At 35.5% G+C, this 27,119-nt stretch overlaps 2 protein-coding genes across 3 annotated transcripts; one reads left to right on the top strand and one right to left on the bottom strand.

Annotated features, from left to right (window-relative positions):
* Positions 1-1,973: 1,973 nt before the first annotated feature.
* LOC129254362 (cytochrome b-c1 complex subunit 7-like) lies at positions 1,974-5,073 on the top strand (the record flags this gene model as incomplete). The annotated part of the gene is made up of 3 exons (XM_054892826.2): positions 1,974-2,064; positions 2,593-2,759; positions 4,288-5,073. Coding segments are annotated over 3 exons (336 nt in total), but the record flags the coding sequence as incomplete, so codon positions are not given.
* Positions 5,074-9,012: 3,939 nt separating this feature from the next.
* On the bottom strand, positions 9,013-25,638 carry LOC129256364 (squalene synthase-like). Of its 2 annotated transcripts, XR_010295823.1 has the most exons (10): positions 25,195-25,638; positions 20,086-20,207; positions 18,426-18,523; positions 17,628-17,811; positions 16,920-17,048; positions 15,815-16,006; positions 14,889-15,065; positions 14,056-14,208; positions 10,045-12,972; positions 9,013-9,401 (listed from the first exon to the last, which is right to left on the bottom strand). XR_010295823.1 is itself a non-coding variant. In XM_054894599.2 (9 exons), the coding sequence occupies exons 2-9, from the start codon at positions 20,182-20,184 to the stop codon at positions 12,772-12,774; spliced, it is 1,233 nt and encodes a 410-aa protein (XP_054750574.2). In that variant the 5' UTR covers positions 20,185-20,207; positions 25,195-25,638; the 3' UTR covers positions 9,013-12,771. The 2 variants fall into 2 exon arrangements, 1 of the variants encoding a protein (XP_054750574.2); XM_054894599.2 differs by having other exon boundaries at positions 9,013-12,972.
* Between the last annotated feature and the right edge of the window lie 1,481 nt (positions 25,639-27,119).

Genomic DNA, 27,119 nt, shown 5'->3' with positions numbered 1-27,119 from the left:
TTGCGAACTCAGATCAAAACCACAGATTCTTCATTTTCAGCACCTTTTCGGGGGGGCTACTCTGCTTCTCAAAGTTGAGCTAAGCCACCATGTGCCCTGGAAATATGCGGATTTCACTTTTTGAGATCGTTACCACAACTGGCATATATCTTTGATTGGGATTTTGGAGTTGAAATCGGGACCTACATAGTGCCTGTGTATGTGGGTGTTTTAACAGGGTTTTTTATATTCCTAAATAAGGGACTCACCAGCAAAATACCATGTTCAACAAACTATAAAGGAAGTACATACCTGATAGAGTCCACTTCAGTTTAAGTTATTACTATCCCAGTAAACTTACAATGATGGAAGTACATGTAAAGTGTAATTTTCCACTGCAAAGGAACAAATACAATTTGATGGGAAAAAGTAAAGCTATCACTTTTAAGGCAAACATGTTTTAATTCATTGTTAATATACTAGACTACAGCCTTAAATTGGAGTAAAATAGCATGTACAGTCTCATAAATGGAAGAGAACAACCTGATTTTGAAAATAAAAATCTGAAATCATTCAAGAAATTATATGTAGTTGGTAGGCATTAGTGAAGCTCTAAAAATGTGTTCATTGTGTAAGCTTTGGTGTCCCCAAATTTAGTTACATTTAGTTAGTTCCATAGGAAACACTGAATTTTGAATGTAGAGTCCAAATTACCCTTCCAAAGAGATTTTAGTGTTTTGTTGTTTGTTTGTGTTTTTTGATAGCCATTACAGTTTTTAATATTCCAAAAGAATAATTAGCAAAAAAAAAAGACAATGATGAAAATATGGTCCTCATTATATTTTGCAGATGACTTTGCCATCCCCCAAAAAGTTTAACTGTGAGTCTGTGACACTTTCTAATCATATGTGTTATTAGTAAAAAAAAATTCGACTGAATTTATAGTGTATTTGTGGTTTCTACGGGTTTCTACACATACATTAATAAAGAGTGACAATTTCAAAGCACTCTGAAAAAATGGAGAATAGTATTGTTATTTGGGGGTTAAAGGGATGCTCCGGGCTGGAAATAATATGATTTAAACAGATAAAAAAAAAAATCAGACAAACAAAACACTGAAAATTTGATCAAAATCGGACAAGGAATAACAAAGCTATGGCATTTTAAAGATTTGCATTATTCTGGTGAAACAGTTCCAGGCATGTCTTCATGAATATTCAATGAGCAAATTGATGATGTCTTATCTCCACTTGTTCTTTTGTATTTTGAAATTAGGTTTATTAAAAAAATTTCTACCAAGAACTGAAAAATTTTAATTGGCAACTGATTTTGTGCATGAGTTATTCATTGCTGCAACTTATTTCATAAAAGAGGAGACACATTTTTCACACATGTATGAAAAAATGAAACAATTATGATTTCATGTTATAAGATTTTTATAAGAAAAAGGAAAGTGGGGCTGTGACATCAGTCCACCCAATTAATATTCATGATGATGTGCATATATATCTATTTTCACAACTTTGCTATTTGTTATCATATTTTGATAAAATTTTCAGCATTTTGCTCTATGAATTTTACTCTATTTATTTAGATATGAATATTTTCAGCCCGGAGTACCCCTTTTACATAGGTTGGTTTACAAATGTGGCCTGTAGACCCCTAAGTGTAACTTTTGTAAGCAATTCCGACTTCTTCACCTCCTCCAGCTTCTTCCCCTTCTCCTCCTCATCCTCTCCTTTCAACCCCCTCCTCCCCCTCTGCTCCCTCCCTCCTCCTCCTTTTCCTACCTCCTGTTCCTTTTCCTCCTTTATTGTACAATTTGTCATCAGTCTATTCACAGTAGACTACCCTGGCCTGACTGCTGTTATTCAGTGCTTGACTACTTCTCCAAGATACATCAGACCGAAAGAGATTATAAAGCTTGATAATGCTATAGGCCCCTTACTGGCTTACATGTAGGTAAATAAACGCCATCATATGATTAACACTTGCTATATCTTCATTTTTTTTCAGGGAATAGCTCGCCTCTCTTCAGCAGCTTCCGTAAATGGTATTACGGTCTGTGTGGATTTAATCAGCTTGGTAAGTACTGTAGTAAATTACTTGATAGCAAATCTCTACATGAATAACTTGAAGAGATGGGTGGAGGAGGGATGATCATATAAACATTCATAAATTTTATTGATTATACTTTTGTAAGCGATTATTTGTTTTATTGGGGATGTTGTTTTTGTTTATCCTTAATACATGTAGGAGCTGGTGGGCTTATGAATTTGAAAAATTTGTGTTAGCTTTCATGTCAGCAAATGACTTTACATTGATCAGGGGAGGTGTCACTATGGATGGTTGCTGGTAATTGTTTAAAAGTTAGGTTCTTTTTTTTTCTGATACACCCAATATTATGTATAGCTAAATGAATTGTATACTTTCAAAACAAAGCTACGTCTTTTCAAAAGTTTTTCTTCTCTTCTTCATTTTCTATCTTTTTATCTGTCACTTAAACAAATAAAAGAAATTGATTGATGAATTGTTTGTGGATTGGGCAATTATCAGTATCTCCTGCAATAAGGTGAATGAAACCTAACAAACAATGTTATGTTATCTGGACAGGACTAAGGAGAGATGACACACTGAGGAGTAATCCCATGGTTGAAGAGGCAATCAGACGGCTACCTGAAGAGGAGTACAATGCTAGAGTCTTCAGGATAAAGCGTGCTCTTGATCTTTCCCTCAAGCACTCCATCCTTCCCAAAGAACATTGGACAAAGTTTGAAGAGGTGGGTGTGCTCAAAGATTTCTTAGACTTTGTAAAGAACTCTCCATTTCCAGAACTGTTTTACTTGCAATTATTTGAGGTGAAATAAATTATTTGTAAATATTTTGTATGAAATAAACAATAATTTAGTGGCTGAAATGGCTTTAAGAACTTCTGTTATTCGATTATAAACAAAATGTATGACATAGTAGATTAGGGTGCAGCATGCATACATGAATTATGAATTTTAAGGGGTATAAAGTGATTGCAGAAAGTTTATTAATTTTTTTTATGTAAATAGTTTTTATTGAACATTATGATACATTGTATTTTCAATTCTCGCTACCCCAAATAGGAACTAAAATCTCATAATGCGCGAGACGAGATAATTTTCACTCCGTCGGGTCGTCATCACCACTTTCGGTTCAGAGTCATGCTCGCGCGAGGTTCGCGATACTGAGCTTTCCACCACGCTGAAATCAATGCCAATCAGCGTAATATGTACAGATTATAATACTTTTTATTCAATTTAGTCAGTTTTGATTCCATGTGAATTATGAATAAAAATAAAGAATATATTTCACGTGAAAATAATTTTTATTTATGTTTTTATTTGGTTATAAAAAATTAAACAAACAATGAAAATCTTAAAATTTTGCATTTAGCAACCAGCCTGACATCACGATCGTATTCGCCTAGATGCTAAATATATACAGCATTCATTCCGTTCAATTTTTCATCGACCACAAAATGGATAAAAAATCAGTTTCGGAACTTAAAAAAATCTTAACTGACAGAGGAATACCGTGCAATGGAAAGCGTCAGGCAGAATTAGTGACTTTAGCAGAAAAGGCCGTTAAACTGTATCTTGAAAGAGAGGGATGTGATCACGAACTTTCGGAGCGAAAGCGACATTGTGTTGTTGTGCATGACGGCACTGTTGATCTGAATGGCAAAACAGTGCATTGGACTTCCGAACAGGAAGTTGTAATACCGAAAAGCTACCCCATAATGCAATGCGCGTTACAGGGATTTTCCCGGATCTCGGCGAAATCGCTATTTGGGGTAGCGAGAATTGTTTGTGTACATACATGTAAAGCCATTGGAAGCTGAATAATAGATTTTAAAGATTTTTCATGAAATAATGCCTGCATTCATGGACCAATAAAAATATTTAAATAATCATGAATTTGAAAAAAATTGAGAATGTTCTATATTGTTTTCATTAAGGAAAACTACTGACAAAAGTTGAAACAGCTTTGAAAATCAATGATTAGTTTGTTAGAGTTGATAAAGTCTGGATTTTGGTTCATCTCAGGACCCTGTTAGTATAGTGATCAAATTTAAGTTGAATATTTTATAATCCAAATCAAACAAACGTAACAAATAAGCCATTATTGTACTGTAAAGTTTTCTCATACTTTGTGTGCATGACTTATACAGGATATTCTAACCAAACAGTTCCCTCATATTTCTATTATCTTCACTCGGAAAGAAAATTATTCATTTATTGGCTTTTTCTTTCCCCCCCCCCCCCTTTTGCTTAATAGGATGAGAGGTATCTCAAACCCTATCTGGATGAAGTCGAAAGGGAATTCTCTGAGAGGGCGGAATGGAACAAACGTTAACACCACACCGATATCTCCTGTTGTACAAAGCTTTATCATAATAAATGATAATATTAAAGAATGAATATTACTTTTTGTAAATGATGCTGATGGTAATATATGGCATTGAAATGTATCTCAGCATTGTTTTTCTTACAAAATAATGCAATATTTGAATGTATTGATATGTATGTTGTGAAAGAAGAACTCCTAACTTTGACACATTTATGATTTCAAACCATCAATCCATTGATTCATTTTTGGCATTACGATCTAATACAGTATCTGTCCGTATACACAATTACATGGGACATTTTGCAGCTCTGAAGAATCTTGTAGAAATGTCTAAATGTGACTGCCATGGAAACTGTCCAACAATATTTTGAATCATCTGAAGACAAGTCTAGCTGAACTTTTACAGAATTACAAACTCACATAAAAATTGATTTCTTTGAAATTATATCATGTACATTTTCCCCAAAAATTTTTAGGCTTTCAAATGTTATAATAGTTAGGGCAACTTTGGCATTATCATATGATGATGTTTATATAGTGCTACATGCCTTGTTCAATTTATAAATCTTAATTCTTGCACCACTTACTAACTTGTATTGTACCACAACCTTACCTTGTCTTGGCTCAGTGGTCTGTGTGAAATATGAATTTTGAAAATGTAAGATACTTTGGAAGTGAGATAAAATAAAGTTGTTTCTTCTACTCTTCCCATTACATCATTTGGTTTCTTTGTTTCTTATTGGAATGTGAATCCCTGACATAGTAGATCCAAGATTACTTCTGATATATCTTAATCATCTAAAGCCTGCCTAAAGATCACAATATAATTTCCATTGATTGGTGCTGTTATGAAATAAATCTGATTTAGTACCCTCTCTTTGTGATATTTCTTTGTAAAAGCCCTCTGAAAATGTTATGTTATATGTTTGGTTGTACATTATCATATTGAAAAGCTGTATACACAGGTGCTATCTTGGAGAGAGGGTTGTATAATACCGAAAATAAAAAAGTGTGTCAAAAATTACCTGGCAGACAACCTAGTGGGGTTTTTTTTAACATTATATTTCAGTTGTACATTTTAACCTATCAACAGTCTTTGTTTTCTTATTTACTTTAATTTTTTTTTCTGACATTGAATTCAGTTTTGAAACTGAATTATTTCTAGAATTACAAAATCTTTATACAGGCTGTAAACTGTAGTATTGACCATATCGTGGGAAGATACAGTGCTGGTGGATTTTTTTCTTTTTAAGTTATTGGCTTGTTTAGACATCCTATTCATGAGAAAAATATCAGTCATTTCATGTGGGTCAATGAGGGATATGATACTGTCTTGACAAAAAAATTGCCAATGATAGTAACTTACTATTGATAGTTTCATGGGAACTTATATTTTGATCTGCAGCTTGACAATGGCACCATAGTAGAACAATTGAAAGGAAAAGTTATATAATTATGCTAGAAACCCTGTACTATAATACTGCAGAATAACTATCATATAGTAACTTGAAAACATTCTCAGTATCACTGCTCTGTCATTCACCCATCACTAATTGACTTCAGCTGTAGTGTGATAGTAGCCCTTTTGACAAGAGAAAGAATGGGCAAGGTTAAGATGGTTGGATGAGCATGGGAATATAATTTGAGGTGAAGAAATGAGTTGAAATAGGCAGTGATTGACAGAAGTGTGAGAAGGAGAAAGGATCTGATTTCAAGAACTAAAGCATTTATGAGAGTAAATAGGGTAATATTAAACAAGTTTAATGAAATTGAATGAAATCATGGATCAAAATTAGATGAAGCAGGATTTCTTTTAAGGGTGTTATGTTTCAATGTCGCATGTTAAATTTCAATATCTCATGGTAAATTACTGTGATGATTTTATTGCATAGTCTGACCTATTATAAAGCACATAAATCATTAGCCCTAATGTAGTCACCTTTGACTCATAACACTCTGCGGGGAGGGGGGTATGATAAAGATCATACAAGAATAGCACTGAAAATTTCATCAAAGTCAGATATAAAATCTTTGCAATTGAGGGAGCCTATGATGTACTGCACTCACCATAATGTCCATTGTATCTTATACGGTACTATTAACACAAAACATCAAACATTTCATCAGGAGCACCTCCATTGATTTACAATATCGTAATTGTGATTTTACATTTTCTCTAAAGAATTAACCAAGTTCTACAATAAAAAGAAATTATGAGTGCATCAATGGTGCCCTCTCATTATGCTTAGCACTGTTTTGTTCTACTATTGATTTTTTTAGTGTAATAGAATTGTTTTGAAGAGGAAATGAATTATCGATGTCATGCTTGTATGGTAGATTGGACCTTTGAACCAACTTATTTCGATACAAAGGAGCAATCTTTTTTTATTATCTCCTCTGAATTAATACAAAATGGAAATGTAAGCTTATTAGTTTTCTCTCAGTATTGTCTATTTTTCTCTTGGGCACAGTTTGCTGTTTCAATGACTAAAATCATCCCCATCTTTTTCGTCTTGCCCACTGGTGGTTAAAGCGAGACTTTGGGATCCAAATAGCATCTATCATCCATCTCTCTATTTTTCTTTCTCTCTCTCTTTATCCTCTCCCTTTCCTGTCTTTTGTCTCACATAATCTGTCACTTTCTCCTTCCTCTATATAAGCCATCGCTGATTATATTCAGTATGTACCTGAACTCCCCATCCACCTTCCTCTTTGTCTTAAGAAAGGTCCTTCGGGTTGAAATTTAAGAGTAAAATTAGTATAAAAAAACACTGAAAATTTCATAATAAGTGGAACGCCTCTGGCAGTCTCGCCTGCATTACGCGATTTAATATAGTAGCAGTGCTAACTTTGAAAACTACTATAAAATAATCATTCACAAAAACACCATTCATATGACATAATACCACGTTCATTGACCATAGATGTCATTTGAACGGTGACTTAAGACTTGTCAACTACACCCATGTCCACATTTCATTCACTCTATCCATAAACTTTCAAAGTTATGATGGCAATTCAACAATTACCCCAACATGGCCTAAGTTTATTGACCTTAACTGACTTTTTGACCTTGGTCTTGTGACCTGAAACTCACAGGGGATGTTCAGTGATACTTGATTACTCTTATATCCCAAGTTTTATGGAATAGATCCATAAACTTTCAGAGTTAGGATGGTAATTTAACAAATACCCCCAACACGGCCAAAGTTCATTGACCTTAAATGACCATTGACCATGGTCATGTGACCTGAAACTTGCACAGGATATTCAGTGGTACTTGATTAACCTAATGTCCAACTTTCATGAACTAGATCCATAAATTTTCAAAGTTATGAAGGTAATTAAACAAATACCCCCAACTTGGCCAAAGTTCATTGACCCTAAATGACCTTTGACCTTGGTCATGTGACCTGAAACTCAGGCAGGATGTTCACTAATACTTGATTAACCTTATGTCCAAGTTTCATGAACTAGATCCATAAATTTTCAAAGTTATGATAGTAATTCAACAAATACCCCAAACTTGACCAAAGTTCATTGACCCTAAATGACCTTTGACCTTGGTCATGTGACCTGAAACTCAGGCAGGGTGTTCAGTAATACTTGATTAACCTTATGTCCAAGTTTCATGAACTAGGTTCATATACTTTTCTAAGTTATGATGTCATTTCAAAAACTTAACCTTAGGTTAAGATGTTGACGCCGTCGGAAAAGCGGCGCCTATAGTCTCGCTCTGCTATGCAGGCGAGACAAAAATTAGATGAGAAAAAAGAAATCGTGACATGTCCTTGTGAATATGCAATGAGCAAGCTGATGATGTCATCTTCCAACTTATTCTTTTGTATCTTGTCATATGAAATTATGTTTATTCGATTTCTGTTCTCCAATAATGTAAAAATAGGGCCGACTACCGATTTAATGTGCAATCATTACTGAAACTTAGTTTGATACAAGGGAGACATGTATTACACTCATGTATGATGGTATGAAATAATCATAATTTCATGTACCCATAATTGATTAAGAAAAAGAAAGTGGAGACATGACATCATTAGCTTATATATTGCATATATGATGGCATGCATATAACTCTTTTCATAAAGTATTGCTTATCTTTAATATTCAATAACTTCACTATTTCTATTAGATTTTGATAAAAATTTTCAGTGTCTTGCTCTTTAAATTTTAATCTTTTCATTAAGATATTATTTTCAGCCTGGAGTACCCCTTTCAAAGTCTTCAAAATAGATCTTATGCATATCAGGGGCTGCGGAAGCAGGGGCCCCCCCCCCCCACTTTTTTCCAAAACCGTGTACAAAAACGTATAAATTACCATATGATTGTGATTTTTTGCATGGTCAGCCCCCTCACTTTTGGCTCAGCCCCCCCCCCCCCACTTTGAAAACCGTTCCGCGGCCCCTGCATATGACATAATCTCATACTGCCCTTTCTCAGAGGATATAGGAACTAGCACAAACTGAGTTGTCAGAAATGCGCCGGCTGCAGATGCCCAAAGCATGCAAGGCAATGGCTACAGCCTCGAAAAAAAGATGGCTGCACGATGATGTCAATGCATAGGGTCTGTACCATTATTTGTCCGTTTTTTTCACAAGAGTAATATACAGAAATGTACAGTCAATCAAACATGCATTCTTATATTGTAAATGTGCATACATGTATGTTTAATTGGAAATATTTTTTTCCAGCAAAACAAATATACATAAAAGTAGTGTGGTCTGCCATATTAACATTGCAATAACAATGCTTCTTCATAATTTGTGCAACTGCTACATAAAAACAAATGAATACATAAGTTCAGTCTTGCATTGGTTGAGTCATTCAAACACTACTACATCAAGAATGAGCATGAATATATATTTCATGTTTGAAAAGATGGTGAACAGTTTCCTTTCCAAAACAATGTTCATACCGATGTCAAATACATCAGTCACATTGCCATTGTTGACTCATTGCTATTCCACCCATATAAATTCAACTTTCTACTCAGCTGCTTACAAAACTTAAAGGGATGGTCCAGGCTGGAAATATTTATTTCTCAATAAACGAGAGTAAAATTCACAGAGCAAAATGCTGAAAATTTGATCAAAATTGGATAACAAATAACAAAGTTATTGAATTTTAACAGTTCAAGGCATGTCTTTATGAATATTCATTAGATGGGCTGATGATGTCATATCCCCACTTGTTCTTTTGTATTTTATTATAGGAAATTAGGTTTATTCTAAATTTTTCTACCAAGAACTAAACAATTGGATTGACAACTGATTAAGTGCATTAGTTTTTTATTGCCGCAACTTATTTCCTCATAATGGAGACACATCATTTACACATGTATGAAAAAATGAAACATTTCTGATTTGATTTCATAACATAAGAAAAAAGGAAAGAGGAGATGCGCCATCATCATCCCACCTAATGAATATTCATGACGATGTGCATATAACTGCTTTAAAAAAAATATTGATAAACTTTAAAATTCAATAATTTTGTTAGTTGTTATCCGACTTTGATGAAATTGTCAGCATTTTGCTCTGTGAATTTTACTCTATTTATTTAGATATAAATATTTTCAGCCCGAACCATCCCTTTCACTGCAGCATGAAGCATAATCCCTCTTTAAAACTACATGAAAATATATGTTTCAGCTACCATTTAGTCAGCTTATCTAAGAGGTTACACTTACCTGTATCTACCCTTGCTTTGGTATCCCCAAAAGTGCCAATCCAAAATTTGGTGCTTAATCCTAAAACCAATGTATGATTGATAATTGAGAACTAACTAAACAATATATTTAGCATGTAAGATATATCAATCTTGATGAATACAGAAAATATTTGTTTATGGCATCGATAAAGTTAGTGTACATGCTTCATTATACACTTGGTAACTGTATTACAATGATGGACCACCATAAAATTGCCACCTTCACAAATTTTCAGTTTCTTCACAGAGTGTAAAGAACATACAGTAAATGATATGAGAACATAAAATCCTTTTAAATATTCTCTAAAATACATAACCTCATACATTGACATGCCGTCATGAAAATTTGTGCATACATTAAAGCAGAAAATACAATTTTTATATTCCTTATCAATATCAAGTGCGCTTCACATTTCTGCAAAATAAATCAGATTCATAGCGTTTTTGTTACTGTAGAACAAAACTCATTTCCTTTTCATTTCATATCGGAATGCTGAATTCAAAATGAAAAATAATATATAGGTCATCTAAAACTTGTACAAGTCAATTGTGATCAATTTTTATAAGCCTCTTCTTTGTGCTCTTTTCACCCCCCCCCAAAAAAAAAACAATAATGAATAAATCTTCCCCCTCCTTATACTTTTTTTCTTTGTGTCCTCTCTCTTTTTATATTCAATGATTTTCTATCTAAGGTACATTTACATATTTACATATCCCATGATCTGACCATATAAATATTTTATATATTATGGGCTGATAGCTATACAGGCACATAAAAATCCAACAAAAAGTGTCTGGCATAAAACAAATCCTGTCTATCTAGAAAATATAAAACTGAATGATATAGGACCATAACTGCATAAAGAATCACTGATAAAGTATGACAATGACAATGTACAGATTTGTTAATGCCTTTGTGATACTGGCTGACTTGACCAACAAAGGGTGTGTTTATGCTTCTATTGCGTAGAGAGAACCCTTGTTTTCAAACGTCATTTCAGAACGCCGATCGCAAACATGCTTCTGGGAGTGCTGTTTATGCTTGATTTTTCAGATGCGAAATCACGATCTGGGCGTGCCCTGTTTCAAAAGTTTTTTCCGAGTGTTGTGATGGTCGACTATTATTTAAACTTTGAACAATTTCTGATCTTTTAGTAATTGCATGAAGCTACTTGACATTGCCATAGAATTTCCACCATGGTGAGGATAATAGTAAGACAAAATAAAGAATATTAAAGTAAGGTTATACATAAGAAAATAATATTTGTTTATGCAACTCGGGCTTCTGGCTCAGAGATGTCTCCTCATCAAAACTTGTATTCCGGGTTTTTTTAAATCCCTCAACATCCATCGTGATGACAAATTAGAGGAGTAGTAACAGTGATACTTAAATCACACATGCAAATACCAGGGAAATGAGAGGTAATTCCGTGGAGGTAAGTCCCTGTTAGAACCATGCGAATGTATTCGGCGAATGTATTCGCATGCGGATTTTCATCTCACCGGAAGCTTGTACCACATGACGTCATTTAAACACGTTTACGATTGTGGTTCTGTTTATACTTCCCAAGAAACCCTGATTCTGGTCTAACGATGTTAAGAAACACACCTTTTAGTAAGTTTACGATCGGCATTCTGAAACGTCGTTTAAATGAAAGTAAGCATGGACGCAACCGTGTTTTGGACTAATCACGTATGAAAACGCTGATTCTGGCCTGAAAAGTGGAAGCATAAACACGCCCAAAGAAATATCTTGAAGGATATCATAGTCATACATATTATTAAGTCTTCAATTGCCCTTCATTAATCATACTCCAAGCAATGTAGCATTAATAGATTGCACAAGTCTTTTTTTTTCCATTCTTACGGGTAATCTGCACCTCAGACTCGGTTCAAGATAAGTGTACAATAATGAACAGACGCAAGAGTATCAAATGGCCTCATTGATTACATTTTCATATCGTGATCTCCAGAGACCTCATTTCATATAATAGGCACCTACATGTAAAGTATGTCCAGTCCAATGGTGTTTGCCAAAACTAAACAAGTGCATTTGACACATACTGTATAGAAAACTCAATATAAATAATGTGTATCCCAATGAGTAGCTATGCATCTTTATGAAATACTTCCTCATACAGCACTTGTAACTTATATCAGAAGTGCCTAAATTAATGCAGCATGATTAATGTGGCTTCAGCAGGTAATATCTTTGTCAAACTGGGAAATTACTCTCATTCAAAGGGAAAGATTCCTACCAGGTCCCCACGTGTGTGAAGTTCACCTTGATCTAACACAATGTGATGTGGATGACTTTAGATATAAACATGCTGATGTTTTCAGGTTAGAATGGGATAACTTTGATAAATCATCATGTTCTAATTCTTTTTTTTTTTACTCTCTCTCTCTTTTATGATAGGACTGCAATTGTAACCCATATTGTTCATTCACCAATAAGCCTATTAATATTGTCAGGTAATCATTTAATACTGCTGTTGCACCTCATCTGAAACAGACACATAAAGTTTGTAAGACAAACTCCTAGTGAGGTTGATGGATTCATGACTCAAAAAACAATTCTCTTGTTCTGAATTGAAGTCTTCTGATTTCAAATTGTTCCATCCATGGCTATTGCCAATGCAATGTTGGTCTCAAACTCTCCATAGTTGAATGTGAGTCCATTACTCAGATTAACTCATCGGCACGTAGAATTAATGTACTCCAGTAGTTATATATGATAAGGGCAAGCATGATAGCCACTGAGACATAGAGAGGTGGGAAGAGATTATACCCTGTGATGGTATCTTCTCCAAGTGAGGTAATAGTGCTGACAATCTTCTGTGTCTTCAAAGCTGATGGATCACCAGGTGGAATGGCTTTACCAACCTGCATGCAGAGAAAAGTGGTGGAAGAACTATTTAATAGTTATCTTAACACTTACTGGGAGTATCTAATTAGTGATATTTATCAATAAAACCATTATTGTACTAATAACTTTTATCTTTAGACCATCTGGTCTATTTAAATTCATGTGAAGTAAGGCCAAAGCAGGTATCACAAGAAACTAGCACATCAATGATGTGGAGCTCATCCGGCATCTCGCAAATAAATTTAACACAATTCTTAATTTCAGCCCAGTTGACACTAGTGAATTATATTGGTGACATAAATTGAGGAAACAGAATTGAAATTGATGAAGAAATGACAGAAAAGCATCATTTTTGTGATTTATGAATAAATTTGGTATGAATAAGCATAAATAATTTTCTAGTCAAAATTTCTTAATTCTGTGTAGAACCTTGGTGAACCTCATGTAGCTCTCAGATGGAACAAAACAATTCAAAATCGGTCAACAAATAAATAAGCATTTTTTGTGAGTTTTGAAGGTAGATGAGGAGAAAGAGGCAGAGGTGACACAAGAGGAACAGGAGGAAGAGGGTGAAGAATAGAAGCGGTGCAGAAGAGGGGAATGGAGGAGCAAGGAAGAAGAGAGAAGGGGATGGTGGTGGTGGTAAGACACTAGCTTTGGTGCTAATATCTCGAGTCAGACATGTCATGACATTAATCAAAGAAATTAATCCCACAAAGGTAATGATGATGAGGATGACAATGATCATGTTGTTGATAACAGTGATGATGGTAACAAAAACAGTAACATGCTAGGCATAACTTTATTACAGTGCAAGCTCTTGTTCATTCCTAAAAAAAAAATATATGCCTACATCCCAACTCATCCATTTAAATATATCCTACTCTCTTTGTCTGAAAATCTGATGCTGATCCACAGTTCTCTGTCTGCCTTCACAAGCATTGCTGTACTTTGACATTGCAATCTCTCAAAATGTTCCAACACTGGTGACAATAACCAATGATAATAATTATGATGCTGATGCATATGAAATAAGGGTTGATAAATAAGGAAAATAACTGGGTATGATGAAAATAAAAACATTGACAGAATTCACTCACCTCCTGAGCATATTTATATAGAATCCTTCTCAAACTCTGAAAGCATGTAGCCTCCATCATGAGGCTGACTGCTTGACCCTTGCGAATCTTGACCACTCCAGAGAATACTTTACGGTTGTTATAACACTTAGCAAGTGTAGCTATGGCCATCACCTGTAAAATAAAACCAATATAAAATGAACATGAATCTTCAGATGTTAACGATGACAATGGCCCTTTCCAAATTACTACCGTAGACCATGTAGAAATATCTTTGTTGTATTCTTAGCTGATAAAGAACAATCGATGCGATTGATCAGTTTATGAACAATTGGCAACAGAATACTACTTTTCACACTAATCAAATGTTCACAAGATGTTTGATTACTGATTTCAAACATTTAATCATCAACATTACTTGGCTATAAAAATTTGATATTTTACAACAAAGTGCAAGATAACAAATTGAATTAATGCTAAATTTTAATTAATTCTTAACATTGTAACTCTTTCAAGAAACTAAAATGACAGACATGCCGGCAACCATGCAGACGTGCATCATTCAGTAGTTTTAATGTGCATGTCAAACCCTTAGCTGCTGTACTGGGACACTCTTCGGAGTCAGCCCGCTCATAATGTGTGACCACCAAAGGTCATGACAATTGGTCATATTTTTTGTGATTTCCGATGATCTGGGAATATTCAAACGATTTGATTGTTTACCATGGTGAACTTTGAATGGCTAAAAGGGTATTCATCCCAGGCAGGTTCAATAGACAAGAAATTGATATGAGATTTCCACAAATGAAATAATGCTTGCATGAAATGGGCAAATGAATCACTGTCCATCTTACCTGAGGAATTGCACAAAAGTTGAAGATAGATTGGTTTTTGATGCGTGACATGTATTTGATGACATCAGGAACATGTTCAAGGGCGTTTGTGATAAGTTCATTCAGGCAATGCACTGCTGATTCTATATTTTCCTTGTCTTGGAAGTCACTCAGTTTTTTCCCATATTTGCTCCATACCTAGTTCAGGGGCAGAAAAAGGAGAAAGTGAGACATGCACTACTATATTAGCAACGAACTTGACACAGAGAGGGTATAATGGAAGATATACCCTGTATAAATAAGTGACTTCATTTCAAACTGATTTCACCATACAGGCTAGAATGTGTACATCTTTTTAATTATCACTGTAATTTGGGCTGCAGAGGCTTCTTGATTAATAACTGAAATTAAAATCAATATCAAAGATATTCAATTTACCATGCTTAGTACCTAGGTCAGGGGAGATAGATCTTAACTTCTGATGAATTCTTCAATAAATCAACCTTAAAAATAAATTTCCTTTCATCATGGCAGCTTTTAAATTTGACACATTCAATGTACATGTATGTGAAAATAAAATTTCCTTATTTTATATTCAATATGTGGATAAGAATAGATGAATCTGAAACTGAATCTGAATCAAAGATAAATCAATTTCATTTAAATCTAAACCAACTAGAAACTACATAAAATTTGTAATTAATATTTTCTCCATCCTGCACATCTTTTAGTATCAAGTTTATGAAAAAACAGAGTTTGGGTCACAGCACATCTTGGAATAGCATTTTGGCTAAAAAAATAAACAATTTTCAGGAATTTGTGAACAAATAAATGGAAAAACTCAATTACATAATTTACTACAAAGCACTGCCACTTGAATCATATTTTCTCTTGTCAAATTGCGAAAAAAAAATACAATCCAGAACACAGGCAATCCAGGAACTTACATCTCTTGGCCAGAATTCCCTCTTATCAATGTTATCCTCGAGGTAGTCACGAATGATATTAGTTTTCTGTAAGAACAGTCCCATGGAGTTTGATAGATGTGTATCTTTGCCAACGATAGGGTCTTCCAGCTTAGATGCACTGAAGAGTCTTGAGAGTCCTATTCCCACCAGTCCAGCTACATAATGACAATACTACAAAAGAAAATAGAGAAGGTTTGAAACATATGTTTTTTTTTTTTTTTTCTGAGGGGTGAAAAAGAAAGTAAATCATTTCAAATAAACAGGGTCCCTATTACATCTTGACAGTGGAAGGGGTCTAGTGAGGAGGTGAGGTATATCATTTGATTGCCGTTATAGCTAAACCTGGATGTTTCAGGTTATAGTAGTGATGTGAAATGATTCCAAAATTCAAAATACAATGATAATTGCATTGTAAATGGGGGAAATTTCGAGAAAGAGTAAGAATATTTGTAAATCAGATAGACTAAGAATATTGGTAAAAAAAATCAAACATTTTGGTTTTGTTACATTTCAAATCTCATACTAATTTTGTGTCATATTCACATCCATTCCCACAAAGTAAGATAAATGGACTGATGATGATGATGACGATGAAGATGATGATAATGTTGATGACAACAAAAATGATGATGATGACGATGGCGACCAAAGATGATAATGATGATGATGACGATGACAATGATGATGACTGAATCGTGACAGAAACTCTTTCAAAGTGATTTGAAATATTGATTATAATGTTAATTATATAACACCTACAAGAATGAGCGTATGTAAGAATTCAGGATCACTAAAATGGTTGTAAATCAAATCTCTTTGCTGTGATTCACATGCACTGTATATGTACATAGAAATGTTTGTATGGGACTACAAACAAATGTTCTACTGGAACATTTTAGCTGGGGGCTTTTTCTTTATTTTTTAAATGTTAGAGCTACTAAAGAGCAATCCTTTGCAGTGGACTTTTCCTACAAATGGACGGGGAGTTTTCCTTTAAAGTTACTACTACAAAAACTAAACTTTCACCTTTTTCTACAAGAAATATACTTATGTGTTTATGTTTACAGGAAATGTAAATGCTTACCATATTCCAATCCTGTAATGTGATGACTTCTGTTTGTAAGACCTTACTCATTCCATCTCCCATTTTATGGCAGATATCCGAGATCACTTCCCTGTAATGCTCATCCAAATCCCTGTATTCCATTGAAATCTACCAATGAGAAAATGTTGCATGGATTATTTTAACAAACACATTATAATTATAATAACAATAACAGCAATATGCAATATTATTATTAATATAATGTTCAATACAATGTTTCTAGGCAATGCGTCACAATTTCAAATCTATTCTTTCCACATTTGAAATGGAATAAAGATTGCCACAACATAAATTTTGGAGTGTCGCAACTTCACAAGGTAAAAAGTGACAGCAGATGATACAATATGCTTCAATTCTTAATTTTTAATTTCACACTTAAATATTAATCAATCAACACTTTCAGTAAAGTTACAGTGAGAGACATACATAATTCTTGGCATTGTTTCATGAAGCTTATTACCACTGATACGCTGTGATTCTGAGTGTAAGCAAAGTAAGAGTAAAAAATCAGTGCCTCACCACCAATCATAACCAAGGGTTTCATTTAACTAAGAGAACTGACACTTAGCAAGTATTAACAGCATGTATGAAATGGTGCACATTATTCCTTTCACTGCATGAAAGAGAATTTATAAAGCCAAGTAGATTTCCATTTTTTTTTTTAATAATGAAAGAAAGTTTGCTTACTGCTGGAAAATCTTCAAGCACGATTCTATCCTTATCTTTGCTTTCCATATACTTCCAATCAGGATCCTCAAGATTTTTGTAGAAATTCTGTAGCATTTGAACTTTATCTTTCAAGGGAATGGTCATGTCATCTTCAACAGTATCCAATGCCCTCAGAACTAGGTAGAATATACATACTGCATGTCTAAAATAAAAGGGATAAAACAATTTACAGAATAAAATACAGAATGAGAAGTCAGACTGTGACATCACCACCCCACTCGTTTGGAAGAAGCTGCAATCAATATTTTTTTTGGAAAGGAAAGAAACATTAAAAAGCTGTAAATTTTATTACGGTATTTCAATTTTTTTTAAATTGATTTTTCTATTCACTTACAAGTACTTCAATTCAACATCTACTCCCTGAAATGAGAGTAGATTCAGATTACCGGTAACACTTGTTTTTTTGCGCAAATTGTTTCTTATAGGCCTCAATATTCATTGTTTTTAATCTGCCATGCATGAATGGTTTGCTAAGCTGTTGGTCTCCAATAAAAGATAAGATTCCACTTTTACGATAAGTATCAAATTCAAATCAAAATCATATATTATAATTAACAAATATGTCTCTGAAAATGGCTTTCCTTTTTGGTGGGAAACACTGTGTATATTTTATTATTTTGCAACATACACTGTAGAACGATCAGACCAGACTTCATGATTATTTTCTTTTTCTTTTGTTTCACTTTTTCATAATGTATTTTCTTCTGGGTTGTCACCCTTCACCCCACCCCCCTCTCACAAGAATGTTGCTCTCACCTGAGATCTCCTTCCAATGCCTGAATGACTGCAGCAAAGCTCCTACTTGTCTGATTTAGATACATGTAACATTTCTTAGCAGTTGTTGACATCTCATCCTATCAAACAAGGACACAAGTACCAGTATATATTCAAAATCTTTTGTATGAATTCTTCGAATGACTGAGGTCAAAGTAAGCTCCTTTGAAATTTTGTGTTCAATTCATTTGCTCATATGAAGGAATATTTTTAATTTCCTTTCAAATAATTTGAGCACGAATTCTACCTTTAGCACCGCGCCCACAAAAAGGCATTCATCCATTAGCCGAAAAGTACTGAACAAGCAACAAAAATTGTAAAAGTTTGCCTATAATAAAGAAATTACACAAAAGAGAGAAGAGGAAATTGGCAATTTATTACGCAAGTTTAAATTTTCTTGAATTTCTGGTAATGACAAGATTGAAAGTAAATTCAGTAAATGTAGATTATTTAAAATGGACAGGAAATGTGTTTAATAGAATAAGTTTATTAGAAAACTAACTGAAATTGATAGCAATAGTAATGAATGACCTCAGATAACATATGACCTCAAACCTCCTACAGCGCTATGATATAAAAAAATTTACTTTGTGGGTCCATCTCAGTTTTGGTTGCATCTTTTTATCTTGCACAGTGCCAAAACAAATAATTATTATTATCAAAGCATGAAGATTCATGAAAGGTTACTTTGATTCATTGGACTCAAACAAAGTTAATCCTTCATTGACTTGAAGCAAATACATGCTTCACTTTAAGTGTATACCTGTAGGCATTCCTTGCATGCAAAGTGATGATCTTTATCTTGGAACAATGACAAAGTAAACAAATATTAACAATTCTTTATCAGAGAAGGAGTTTATAATCTTCTCCTTGACTTAGGGTGACAGGAACTAGAGAAGTAAATCATATTTCTCTGTTGAAATGAATTTAGGAAGGAACTACTGTATACAGTGAAGGTGGCATGCAAACATGGAATAATTTTGAAAGGAATAAAAAAGGACCTGCATGAAAATATCTTCTGGAATAGAGTGCACATTGACAGCATATCATTAAAAGTTCATCAACTTTCATGTGTTTTCATTCTAAATATTATTCAATATATCATTAATTATATGATGTCGATAACAATAATCTAAGACTCCTTTACTTTATTTTGTAGCATGTTCCTCTCTCTAAAATCATTTATTTGTATTTGATGTTGAACCTCAATAAAGACACAGGTCAGCAAGAACAAGCTCTTATAGTTTTCTCAGTCAAAATTTCTTCCACCCCCCAAAAAAAAAACACATAAGAAAAACTTCATACAGGCGTGATTCTACATTAAGTCTTCCAGGATATGTAGGCCTACTAATAAAAATTGAAATCTAATAATTGTAATCTATGCAAGTGATTTAGTTAATTGTGCTTCCTAAAACCAGGTAATAGCTACAGGTACAGAGTCTTGAGAATAACACGATTCAGCAGTCAACTGGTCATCAACAAATTGTACTATATACCCATTATTCCAACAGCTGGCAAAAAAAAAGTTTTATGATCTTGAATGACATAAATATTTCATTTCAAACCAATAAAAACTGTATGAGTGCTGCTTCTAGCTGCTGAAGGAAAATTACACTGGATGTGTTGGTGGAGATTTTCTTACCAGTTTTTGTTTTGGAATGATGTGCTGACCTCCTCCCAGCTTAAATTTGAGGAGAGCCATGACCTCGTCTGGGTGACCTATCGACTTCAAAAACTCCATGATTGAGAATATCAGATCCCAACCTGCAATGGAGAAAATTTGTGTTTCCGTTGATCATCAAAACATGAAATGTTGCAAATATTAATTTCACAGCCGATTTGAAATTGCTTTCGCAAGTATCGCCATGGAAATGCATTCTTGCATTTCCTGTGTTTTCAGATCGGCGGTGAAAATAACACATGATGTAATACAGGTACCGGTTATAAATCATTGATTTTGAGTGTGGTAGAACCACAGAAAAAGGACTGAACTTGTTGTTGCCTAATATCGAAACTTTAGTCGAGAAAAACCCAAAGAGCTGTGGGCCAGAGCTCTTTGGGTTTTACTACTATGCACGAATTTGGCCGAGTCTATTTTGCACATGCTCCCTCAGTAAATCAATCAGTATATAATATTGATCGGCCAGTTTTCTTTGCAAATTTGTGTGAATTTCAGTGAACGAACGTAGCCTTTCCCCCCCTTTTTTGAGGGTCTGGCTACTGCCTTGATATCAGGATTCATGCTGTCCGTTGGACCTACATCCATAGAAATAAGGTGGGTGAATGATTTTTTTTCTTTTCTTTAATTTTGAATGTTTTTGGTACGTACCCCAACCTCGGAGGTAACCATGTAAGTATTTGTTAACTGTGGCAGCCTATGCTATGGCTACCTTCTGGGTTCCACCGAAGCTCTCTGGGTTAGTTGAGTACGAGTTAAAATGCAAGAGGCAAACAGCCAACATGGGAGACAATCTCCCATATTGGAAAGTTGCTTGGCAAAATGATAAAAGAAACAAACGAACAAAAACATGTATGCCATGATGTATACTAGGATTGTATACCAACACCATTAACCGAAATAGACTGAGTTATCGGTCTAAACCTAGGCCTAACATGTTTAAGGCCACTCACAGTTAGTGCGAGGTTTAGTAGTATACTATTTACCAACCTCACACACAGAATGGCGTTTGGCAGTGGATTTCTAACTAGTGCAGTGGGTCACGCGTGCTGCGATGCCACTTCTGGCATCCACAACACACGACTTCTATGGCTTGATATACGTGCGTGGCGGCATGTAATGAACCCTCAAGGCCTAGGCAGTTTCTAAATTGGAACTTATTAGATCTAACTTCCTAGATCTAATAAGCTCCAACTTAAAAACTGCCTAGCCTAGGCTAGGGCAAGGCCTCAGTACCTTAACGGTCAAGTCCACCCCAGAAAACAGTTGAATTAAATAGAGAAAAATCAAGCATGAATAATGCTGAAAACTTCATCAAAATCGGATGTAAAATAAGAAAATTTTGACATTTTAAAGTTTCGCTTATTTTTCACAAAACAGTTCTATGCTCAACTCAGTGATATGCAAATGAGAGAGTTGATGATGTCACTCACTCACTATTTCTTTTGTATTTGAATTATACAATATTTCAATTTTTCAATTAGGACCTCCTTGCCTGAACCACAAAATGTTAAAATAATGGAATTCCACGTGTTCAGGGAGGAATGAAACTTTGTTTCACATGAGTGACGAAAAAATCAAAATATTTGAAATATTTCATATAATAAAATACAAAAGAAATAGTGAGTGGGTGATGTCATCGGTCCCCTCATTTGCATACCGAACAGGATGTGCATAGTCTATAACTGTTTTGTGAAATTAAGCGAAACTTTAAAATATTATAACTTTTTTATTTTACATCCGATTTTGATCAAATTTTCAGTGTTATGCTTGTTTGAATTTTCTCTTTCTATTCAAAATCAGCTTTTTATTGGGGTGGACCTGTCCTTTAATCTAAACACCATCAATTCTAACCCAGTAACAGGCAGCTGGAGTCCCTCTAAAAAATAAGGAATTCTTGCCCTGTCCTAGGCAATGGCTAATAATTAAAAATAATCTAAACTGGTTTGATTTTGCTTTAATTCATGAACATCCAACCTATCCCCGAGAACTATCCTTACTATAACTTGGCTAATCTTGTGTGTCCTTCAGTTTGTTTGACGGCGCTTTTCTCTGTGGTTTTCCACTCAATCGAGCTGGAATTTTTTCTAAACATAGTTAAATTGTTTGCAGATTGTCATGAGGGGGGTTGTTTGTGGTATTTTGGTCGCATTACTTAAAGTTTTTTTACAATTCGTAACTTTTTTGAGTTAGTATAGCTTCGAAGTTCCCAGTCTCTTTTACTTCTCTCGGGTCAGCGAAATACAAAGCATGCATATGCCATCATGCCGACCGTCGACCGGGAATGGTACGGTATACAGTACGTACGTACTCATGTGCTGGCTGCATGTATGTGTGCTACTGAAACGTAATACGTAAACAACATACCATAATCGGCCGATGTCCTCAGTGGTTACCGGTGAGTACGACTTTCTGACAAACCTACTTATCTATTTTATTGTGAATGATTCTGCAGTGAAGCCCCATTCTGTAATTCTAACGTATAATAAATTTGTTTGGCTGATGTAGTACATAGTACTGTATAAAACTTTTTTTCAATGAATTTGTATGGGGAGGGGTTCAAATTCAGAATAGTTCTAACACCTACAGTTATTGTTAGATCTAACTTAGATTGCAGATCTAGCCTAGAGTAGACTCTAGGCCGAGAGAACTTAACGTTACTTAAAAGACTCTAGATCTAGAAATCTAGTATAGCCTAGCCCTAACTGTTAGGCCTAGGCTACTATCAAATGCTGGTCATAAGTGGTAAGAAATTTTGTTATGTTATAGGCAGTGTATACAGCCACATCTCGCTCTTTTGTATTATTTATAATTTCTCTATCTCTCTTCATCTCTCTCTGATTTTTCCACTGTCTCTCACATTCATTTTCCCCACTGTCACTCTCTCTCATTCATTTTTCCCACTGTCTATCTGTCTCTCATTCATTTTCCGTGTAGGTCTCTTTCACTTTTCCCTGTCTCTCATTTTCCTCAAGTGCTGTCCGTCTGACCATGGACCTACTACTCTAAGTAGTAGGTCCATGGTCAGACTAATTTTTTCCCACCACTGTTTCTGTCTCACTCATTTTATCACCCCCCCCCCCTTTCTCTCACTATCACTTCTTTTCGACATCCCGCTGTACTATGATTGAGCAACTTTTAATTTAATCATCATCATCATCATGTTATGAGGTGAGGTAATCCTGTTGACCTCGATCCCTTCATCTGGAATTAGTCCTCCATCTCCATACAATGTGTTATTATACAAGAACAAAAACTTGCAAACGTGGAGGGTAGAGACGGTTTTGATCATTGAAGATTGAAACGCTCAGACCACCAAAACTTATCGAGTCTTAATTTGAATACATCGATAGAGCCTGAGTCAATAACTTCTTGGGGGAGGCTATTCCAGTCATTCACTACCCTGTTACTAAAAACGCATTTGCATATGTCGAGTCTAGATCGTTCTTTGAATATCTTTTATATGACCTCGAAGATGTGAACTTGTCGATGGCAAGAAAAGTGACTTGAGTCCATCTTGACTATTCCTTTCCGTATTTTAAATACCATAATGGCATCTCCTCTCCTTTTTCTATATAGTACAGGGAGTGTAAGTCCAATACTTTTAATCTATCTGTGTAGGGGAGTTCTTTTATCTCCTGCACCATCTTAGTTGCTCTTCTCTGGACTTTCTCAATTTTATCCGCATCTTCTTTCCATCGAGTGGAAAGTACAAACAACCGCAGTCTACATTTGCACATTGTAAGGTACATGTGCAATGTACTTATGTTATTTGACCCAGGCAATACATGTAATGATAACATTTCTATATCCAAGGAGATATCTCCTTGCTATCTCACAATAATTGCCTCTTGACTGCTTACGAGTTTACTGAATACACCGTGTTCTAATACATTTTTCCATTTTATAGTTAGATTTGGATTTCACTCTGTAATGATTATTGAACTTCTTACTCCAGTTCAATCCAAGAAGCTAGATGCCTTAATTGAACCTCCCATCTAAAGTCTAGTAAAGACAAAGTCTGCTGTGAATCAGTTGTTGAAATATATTTCAAGACAATAAAGTTTAAAATCCCGGAATAAACTGCTTGGCTTACATTACAGTTACAGAGTGAATACGGTAGGCAGTCTAGCTGTATATACAAGAATGTCACCCCCCCCCCCACACATACACACACACCTTGATAAAGAAAAATGACTCCTACTCCCTGTGCCTGTGGCTGTGCTGCCACGGGTAATTCCCGGGGGGGGCACTCGACCAAAAAAGTGGTAGGGGTGTGCCGCGGGCGAGGCAAAAAACGGGGGCCTTGGAGCGGGCTTATTGTAAAAAGGAGGGTCCTCGGAACGGGCTTCGGAACTACAAATGTTTGTGAAAACGGGGGTCCTCGGAACGGATCTCCGTATCTCTGTGAATGCGTATATGCATCCCTATGGAACGGGCAATCGTGCATGACGCAGCTAGCGCGGCCTCCGCTGGGTGCGCTCGCGATTAGGCGATGGTCGAAAAGCGCTCTACGGCCGCTTTTCACCAAAATTGTAGCAGATCAATGCGACCGGAACGGCGTAACGAAAAATATGCAAAGCTTTGGAGCGGATTTCTTTCTTCTTTTTTCTCGATAAGAAGGAAATGCTATGCCTTGGAGCGGCTTTCTTTGTTTTTTTTCTCAATAGGACAAAAATGCTATGCCTTGGAACGGAAATTTGAGTGTAAAAATGGGGGTCCCCTCCGCGGCACATACCCACTATGCATTATATACTGAGTGCCCCCCCCGGGGGGTAATTGCTGTGCAATTAATACAGCCTCAGCTCCATCCACCGCGGTGTCAACGCGCCGCTTCGCCGCGAAGCACCTGAGCCAGCTTGGACATCAAATCAACCTACAGCGGGCTCATGGAGCGGCACTTATCGAAACGAAATGTGATTCATCATCGCAAAATAACCAACTGAATACGTAGTTTTGACTTCAAACTACACAATGTGCAACCTGTAACTTATAACATGTAACACCAAGTTTACTTTAGAACTAATATTCAACATCAAGTAATAAACTTTAGACTTAACGTTAGAGAATTACCTTTATATTGTCGGTTTCTACCCCTCGTATATCCCGGCAGTCACATCACCTAGGCCTAGCAGACATCACACTACCATGACCAGCTCTGAATTTTGATTGGTTGAAAAGCCATGGTCTGATGTGGAACGTACGTATATATAGAGTTCAATCATGGTCATCCACGCTCCAGGCCAGCCAGTTGATGCATCATCGCCAAATGCAGCTAGCGCATGAAAGTGACCGGAAAAATGACCAAAGTGAAAAAGTGTTTTCAGAAAATGAATGCGAATTTAACCTTTCAATTACTCTTTCGATACTTTAACGTATTAAGTGAACCAATGTGAACATAATCTAACTAGATCTTGAAAAAAGAAATATATAGAAGAATTACATGACTGAAAGTCATTTTCACATCATAGCCAGGTAGCAGACGACAAGTCCCTCTATTGACAGACTATAGGGACTGCCTCCCGCATTTTTTTTTTTTTTTTTTTTTTTTAAGGACAAGCAACTTCCGAGGTACTCTGGGTTGAGTATACCGGTAAATAATAGAGTAAAATTCATCGAGAAAAAAATCCGACATCAATAACGAAGTTATTATGCAGGTCAGATGACCATAATTATTTCACATTTTAATCATGTCCCCTTGATATGTCTCCCTTGGGCTTGCAAAGTTGCAGCAGTGATTATCATCTTAAAATTAAATCAGTTGCCAATCATATACTTTTCATTTAAAGTGAACAAAATTTTATACTATTAAAAAAAAATATAATTCGTTTGTTAATAAAAAACGTGCATAAAATTTTTCAGATAGGAATGTCAAAAATGTTTACCTCGCGCTTTGCGCTTGTATTCACAAGTTGAATTACTACTAAAGTGCAGATCCGGATTCTCTCTCCCTTGTGAATCAAAAATAAGGAGAGAGAGTGAGAATAGAAAGGAGCAAAAGGGAAATTCAATTTATTTTTCATTTGTCGTTCGAAATGAAATCTGAAATAGAAATATATATACTTCGAAAATTCATTTTTTTGCCCAATCGATATCCCTTAAATTTATTGTTGAACGCCGGTACCCAGGGTGGATCCAAGATTTTTTCTAAAATGGAAGCATTTCTGTCTGACAGAAAAAAATAACTAGCCCCCCCCCCCCCCTAGAAAAAAAAGTGGGGTATTCACTCAAAATTATAATGGCGATTTATGTCAGGAACATTTTGAAAAGCAAAAATAATTCAAAACAAAACATGAATCCTCACTCCCAACTTCCGACCTCCCGGATGTGAGACGGACGCACTACCAACGATAAAGCTAATTAACAAACCGGTTATAGAGAAGAGGAAATAAAAACGAAAATTTTAAGGAAAAGAGAGGGGGAAAATTAGAGGGGAGGAAAAAGGGTCATGTGGGAACGATCCAACAGGTGAAAAAAAATAAAACAAATCGAAGGAGTAGGGGCCGAAACGGCCTCGCCCCCAATACAGGCATACATGGGGAGAGGGGGCTTGGGGCCATGTCCCAAATTTGCATGACCAAGAAAAAAAACAAAAGGAGGAGAATAAGAATATAGATAGAAGCAAAGGGGAAAGGCTAAGATATGAAAATTATTTTCTGAATATTATGTCAAAATCTATTACAGGTCACGGTTTGTTCGCTCGCTTGGAACTTCAGTTGTCATTTTTTTTTCACTCACACAATGATGTGCTTCTCAATTTTAGTAGGGGCATGCAGGCTCATGATGTCACTGGGTATACGACGTGACTTGCGTTCCTGCATGCATGACGCCACCATTAAACCTGCGTCCACGATTTCAAATTGCCCCCCCCCCCCGTATTGCCCTGCAAGCGAGGGTGCTGTCGCACCCCCAAGCAGAGGCGTCGATCCTGGGGGGCAGGGGGGCGATCGCCCCACCAATGAAAATACTGGGGGGGGGGGGCAAACATATCGTTTTGC

This window comes from Lytechinus pictus, chromosome 1 (genome assembly GCF_037042905.1).
Source record: "Lytechinus pictus isolate F3 Inbred chromosome 1, Lp3.0, whole genome shotgun sequence".
Classification (NCBI taxonomy): Eukaryota; Metazoa; Echinodermata; class Echinoidea; order Temnopleuroida; family Toxopneustidae; genus Lytechinus; species Lytechinus pictus.
This window is presented reverse-complemented; position numbering and strand designations above follow the sequence as displayed.

What these genes read in the sequence shown, in the direction of transcription:
- LOC129256364 (XM_054894599.2), bottom strand. Translation starts at nt 20,184, where the DNA reads ATGGAGTTTTTGAAGTCGATAGGTCACCCAGACGAGGTCATGGCTCTC. An exon ending in TCATTCCAAAACAAAAACTG is followed by an intron (nt 18,524 to 20,085) that starts GTAAGAAAATCT and finishes CTTGTTTGATAG; the next exon opens with GATGAGATGTCAACAACTGC. An exon ending in ACTTTTGTGCAATTCCTCAG is followed by an intron (nt 14,209 to 14,888) that starts GTAAGATGGACA and finishes TTTATTTTACAG; the next exon opens with GTGATGGCCATAGCTACACT.